This window comes from Suricata suricatta, chromosome 6 (assembly GCF_006229205.1).
Source record: "Suricata suricatta isolate VVHF042 chromosome 6, meerkat_22Aug2017_6uvM2_HiC, whole genome shotgun sequence".
Classification (NCBI taxonomy): domain Eukaryota; kingdom Metazoa; phylum Chordata; class Mammalia; order Carnivora; family Herpestidae; genus Suricata; species Suricata suricatta.
The window spans coordinates 136827077-136833196 of NC_043705.1; the positions used below are offsets into that span (position 1 = coordinate 136827077).

The window sequence follows — 6120 nt, forward strand, 5'->3', positions numbered from 1 at the left end:
CTGTGGTTCCTCTGATACTCGATTGGTGATGTCAATGCTGCAAAACAGGGGAGACACAGAGGAGACCGTTAGGGCACCAAGAAAAATATCCTCGTGGGGCAAAGGAGGAAGGCACATCATACAATCGAAAGGATATGCGGTGCCTGAACACCCGTCCCCTGAACACCCGTCCCCCTCAAGTCGTGGCCCATCCGTGTGACGGTAGCCATCTTGACCTTTAAGCAGCCACCCATCCTGGAGGCGGCAGACTGACCCCATCCATCAGCAAAGGAAAAGGCAAAGGCCTTAAATGCTGCTCTCTAGCTGATGAACAACTTACACTGACTGTCATGAGGTGCGCTTGCGTGATGGGCTGGGGGGCGGAGAAGGCCAAGTACAGGGGGCAGAGGAGCGTGGGCTGACGTTTAGCAGCCGGAGAATAGCTGCCGAGACTCGGCAGCCCTGCCAAGGGAGAGTCCGATTGCCGTGTGGGAGAAAACCAGGCAGCAGCAGCGAGCTGGCCAGCAGCCACAAAGGTCTTTAACCCAGAGAGCAGTCAGGCAAAGAAGCGGCTGGGAATTCAGGAGTCTCCCCTGGGTGCCCCGAGGGCAAGAGGTGGTGTTAGGAACAGCCTCTGCTTTGCAGGTTTGGCGCCAGGGAAGGGAAAGAGCTCTATAAAGACGGGGTGGGGGTGGGGTCAGTAGCTGTCGCATGTCCTGACTTCAGTGGCTTCGTTGCTGTGTCATCATCCACAGGGAACTGAAGGAAACATGCCAAGCAAGATACCGGGGAAACAGGAACACAGATTCTTAAAGTGTTAAAACCTTTGGGAAACACAATAATTAGGCAGAACCACTTCCTGCCTGGGGGGCATCAGGCACGTGAGAACAAGCATTTTGGAGCCAAATGACCTTTTACTAAGTCTGTCTTGGCCATGACTTCACACTGAAACAAAGGGCCAGAGGGAGGGGTGAGACATGCCCAGAGTCCCAACTATATTCCTGATGGTGTTCAACCCTCCAGAAAAGAATTTTATGTAGGCTCAGGAGGGCATCTATTACACTTTAACAGCATGGTCTGCTCAGGCTTCCGGTTTGGAATGGAGTCCTTTTATTTTGAAATTGGTGGTAAAAATTTAAAGATTTCCCAACAGTTACATGCTATGCGTTGGCATTTAATGCATCACTTAAGAACAAACACTCTCAGGAACACCTGGGTGGCTTAGTCAGTTAAGCATCAGACTTTGGCTCAGGTCATGATCTCATGGTTTGTGAGTTCAAGACTGGAGTCGGGCTCTGTGCTGATAACTCAGGGCCTGGGCCAGCTTCAGATTCTGTGTCTCCCCCCTCCTCTGCCCCTCACCCGCTCACACTCTGTCTCCCTCTGTCTCAAAGATAAATACTAAAAAAACAAACAAAACAAAAAACTAAGAATGACCAACGCATTTAAAGAGGCTTGCATTGGCTCGCTGTCCTAGGTGCGAAACTTTTTTCTACACACTCAGGGACTGTCCCCCGGCCCCTACTGGCCCCATGTATCCAGTTCCAACCAGAAATGTAAAAATGATCAGTCTTGCTTGAGCTGGCACCCAGGCAGCTGACCTCCTCTTGGCCCCAAATGCCTTGCCCTTGAGTTTTCACTGAATGCCTATGCTCCTGGCTCTTGAATGGCATGAGAGATGTGAAGGTGCTTTTATGGGGACAAAGAAATGACACCATCTTATTGGACTAGGACCCAGAGAACATGGACATGGAGAAAAGGACAGAGAGAAGATCTGAGATGAGCATTTAGCTTCAGGCTGAATTCTCCGAGCTCTTCAATGATCAAAAGTTAGAACCAGAGTCAGAGTCGGGAAGCGAGCAGTCACCAACACAGAGTCCAAGGAATTCTCTAAAACATAAGGTCAGCACGGTCACTCTCCTGGTGGAGAAGACACGTCCCCTAAGGTGCTTCGCCGACTCCTCTACGCAGTTGTGTCACAGAAACTGGGGAGGAAAACTTCGTCTTGTTTCCTAACGTGGGAGGTGTGGGGGAGCAACGCAAGCCCCCACAAGTTGCAAAGATGCCCCAGAGGAATGTCTGCCCCGTGTCGGGCCACTTCTGTCTGCTGCCTCAGCCGTTCTCCAGCTTCCCCCTCCCAGGGCACAAATGGTGGGAGAGGCTGTGTGGACATGTGCCAGACGGCCTGCTTGGAATCCTGACTCTGCAATACAGAAAGTGTGGGGCTTTAGGTAAATTATGAGTCCACTCTGTGCCTCAACTTCCTCAGCTGTAAAATGGAGTAACAGTGGTACCTGCCACCAGGGGTCACTGTGACAAGGAAATGAAGCAGTAACAGAACAAGGGCTTAGAACAGTGCCTGAAACACAGTCTGGGCTAAATGGGCTTTGTCGTTATTAGCATGTGGTAGAAGGGAGAAAACACAAACAGAAATGTGGACCTCAGGGAAAGAAAACACAAATCCAGTAACAGAAGACACATTACCATTTAAAAAATTGCGCTGGTTTTCTAAAATTTGGTTGATTTCATGGATCCATGTTTGTCGGACACTCGGACTGGACGAGTGCAGAACGAAGGTCTCCACCACACCGCCCGTCCTCGATGTCAGAGCAAATTTACAGGGATCGTTTTCCACATTTTCCTCCAGGCAAAGGCAACTCACCTTAAAAAAATTAAAGCATTATTCCCAACAGCCAAAAAGTGAAAGCAACCCAAGTGTCCACTGACTGATGGACAAATAAAGCGCCGTCTGTGGAGTGAGTTAATGGAATATTACTCAGCCCTAAAAAGGATAGTCTGACATATGTGATGACTTGAACCCTGAGGACATCATGTGAAGTGAAACAGGCCAGTCCCAAGAAGACAGATGCTGTCATGATTCCATTTAGATGAAGCACCTTGCGTGGTCGAATTCATCGAGCCAGCGAGTGGAATGGCGCTTGAATGTACATGGAATTTTGGTTTTGCAAGGTAAGTAGAATTCTGGAGACGGGACAGTGGCGATGGTGACTCAACTGTGTGAACGTACTTAATGTACTTAACGTCACTGAGCTGTACATGGAAAAATGGCCAAGGTGGTAAATTTATGTGTCTTTTACTACAATAAAAATAATGAAGGCACATGAATTCCCACTGGCTAGGTGCAAGGTAAAGTTCATCCTACATAAAACTGAACCATTTTTTGGTTGAGCTGCCATGTTTATTGCCTTGGGAATCATTCTCTTCATGCTTTTAAAGGACTCTTTTAACTCAGGGACAAGTAGATTACCAATAATTTAACTGCGTGCCTGAATATTAACTAGAAACGTGGGCCTGGGAATTACCTATTTTTCTCAGACTCCCTTATGGTGACCTGGTGTTTGTGTATCCCTAACTTCCTATCCCCAGAAATAAAATGACACCACTTAAGAAACTTGACTACTGGGGCACCTGGTGTCTCTGTTGGTTAAGCCTCTGACTCTTGGTTTCAGCTCAGGTCACGATCTCGTGGTTTTGTGGATTTGAGCCCCGTGTCGGGATCTGCACCGACAGTATGAAGCCTCTTAGGATCCCCCCTCTCTCTCTGTCTCTCTCTTTCAAAATGGACAAATAACTTTGGGAAAAAAACCTTGACTATTAATATAACATGTTATGTGTCACATGTAAATAGTTTTACAGAAGCAGGCCATGGAAAAGAACACCGAGAGGGTTTCTATGCTGCTGCAGTGGAATGGAGAGTCAGTCAGGAGACTTCTGGAAGGAGGAAGATGTTCGGAGGACGGTGGGAGACAGGAGAGGCCCGAAGCCTCATGTGGCCCTGGCCTGATGCCTCCCTAGGTGCCGTTGGGCACAAGAACCTCCCCCAGCCTGAAGGGGCAGGAGACAGGCTGCTGTAGGCGGCCAGCAGAGGCCTGACCGGGAGTGGGGTGGTGGGGTGGCGGGGTGTCCTCCTCTATGCTGAGACTGCAGGGCTCAGAGATTAGGGGCCCTAACACCGGGAGGCGCACCTCCCTGCGGAGCTCAGGGCCTGCAGAAGCCGCCAGGTGGAAGGCACAGGGCGGGAGAGGCGGGCGAGCAGGCTGCATCTCCCAGGGACCCCCTGTGGGCCCGAGCCCCATTCCCTGCTTTATTCTGTGCTGCCCTTGGCTTGTCCCATTCACAGGACTCAGGGCCAACTGCCACTATTGTATCTGGTTACTTGCATATCTCTTTCGTCAGACAACAAGCTACTGCAGGGCACAGACCGCCCGTCTATTGGCCCCTGCGGCCTCACGCCCAGCTCTGATCGCTCAGCATGTCCTCACTGGATGCAGGCAGAGAATAAGGCCCTGGGAAAGCCTTCCGCTCTGCTCTTAGAACAGTACTCCAAATCTGTCTCTGAGCTTCAGCTGTACGTGGTCCCGGGGAAGGCGGTACTCGAGACCTGGCCAGGACAAGGTCTGCTCCGCACGCTTTCCCACGATGAGCAGCGGCTGTGGACACACAGAGGTGTGTGCGAGCCCTTGGCCACTTCAGGATGCAGACCGCTGGGGCGTGGAGTGGCTTTTTTATAAGTTCTAAAATATCTGAGGAAATCCTCCAAACATTCAGTGAACGAAGGACCAGGACATTTCATCACTGAAGAGGAAAAGAGCTGATCGTGACGGGTGCATGCGTTCGCGCAGACACACATTACCTTGATGCTGTTCTTAAACAGGAATCCTGGCATGGAGAAGCCCTTCTTTTTATCAAGTGGTTCGCTGAAAATGACGATCTGCTCAAAGAGGAAAACCCGCCTCTCTCTACAGCGAGGCAGAAGTCCTGAGTCCTGGTCCGTGACCAAGAATGTGTCCTGTAAGAGCAGCTTGCCCTGGGCAACGATTTTACCCTAGAAGCGGGGGCAAAGGAAGAGGAGAGGAGAACATGGCACTCTCAGTTAAGATAGAGGAGGTTCTGTGTTCTTTCTTGGTCTCAGGGAATAATGTATTTTTCTTCTATTAATTTAAAGAGCTTTGGGGCACCTGGGTGGCTCAGTCAGTTAAGCGTCTGACTTCGGCTTAGGTCATGATCCCATGGTTCGTGAGTTTGAGCCCCGCATCAGGCTCTGTGCTGACAGCTAGTTCAGAGCCTGGAGCCTGTCTTCAGATTCTGTGTCTCCCTCTCTCTCTGCCCCTCCCTTACTCAAGCTCTGTCTCTCAAAAATAAATAAATATTAAGAAAATAGAGTTTTAACATTTTCTTTAATTATAATGAGTTCTCAGCCCCAAATAGAATATTCGTCTAGATAAAATTTTTGCCAACCTCTGCAAGAGTCTCTGGCCTCCGTGACAATCAAAGACCAAGTGGATTAGAAAGTGTATGCAGTTCACGGACCCAGGCTGTCAAGGCGCAGTCCCGGGCCAGCTGCACGGGCACCCTGGCAGGACTAGTAGAGACGCGCAGGGTCCTGTGCTCTCAGAAGCCCTCCGGGAGTGAGTGTGTGTGTGTGTGTGTGTGTGTGTGTGTGTGCGCGTGTGTGCGTGTGTGCGTGTGCGCGCGCGCACTTTCTTGAGAACCACAGCACCCGCACTTTAAACCCTGATTCTCTGGTAGAACAGTAGGCAAGAAGAGCAAACACTTGTCCTCTTACTTTACTCAGTAGTTGAATTTTTAAAAATTCTGAGTATTTTTTAGGATACTAATAGGTAAATATGTAATACGAATAGTCTGGCAACTCACAGAGAAGTTAGCCTAACACTGAACACCACGACCCCGAAGTCAAGCTCCCAAGGACGATGGATGTGCAGGGCCCCCTGCTCCCCACCGCCTGCCAGGGAAGGAAGCTCTGCTGTTACCACAGCAGAGGCTCCAGGAGACAAAGCACAGCCCTGCCTGCTTCCGCCCCCAGGCGCTGGGCTTGGAGCACAGGAAGGTCCTCAGAAAGCAAAGCAAATGCACCAAAAGAAGTTGAAAGAGAGTATCAGTCAGGTTCAAGTAAAGTGAGAGAAGACAGAAAACCAGGCAAAAAGGATCAGCTTTCTACATGTGGAGATAAACGATCCAGGACCAAAGAAAGTGACAGAAGCCAGAGGGGCGAGTTTAAGCAACAGGCGCATTACGTCAAATCCCTGCAGCCGCCCGACGTTCATCATGTCGTTGCACCGCTTGGGCACTATGCACATGACCTCCACGGCTCTCTGCGGG

General features: G+C 50.2%; 1 protein-coding gene across 1 annotated transcript in view; it reads right to left on the reverse strand.

The window, feature by feature from the left end:
• The window catches only part of TRIO (trio Rho guanine nucleotide exchange factor), a 197873-nt gene that overhangs the window by 16828 nt on the left and 174925 nt on the right, over positions 1-6120 (reverse strand). The window contains 5 exon segments of the mRNA XM_029941284.1: positions 1-2; positions 4-37; positions 2464-2641; positions 4634-4825; positions 6036-6113. The exon segment at positions 1-2 is cut by the window's left edge and continues 788 nt beyond it. Coding sequence (XP_029797144.1) covers positions 1-2; positions 4-37; positions 2464-2641; positions 4634-4825; positions 6036-6113 — 484 coding nt within the window.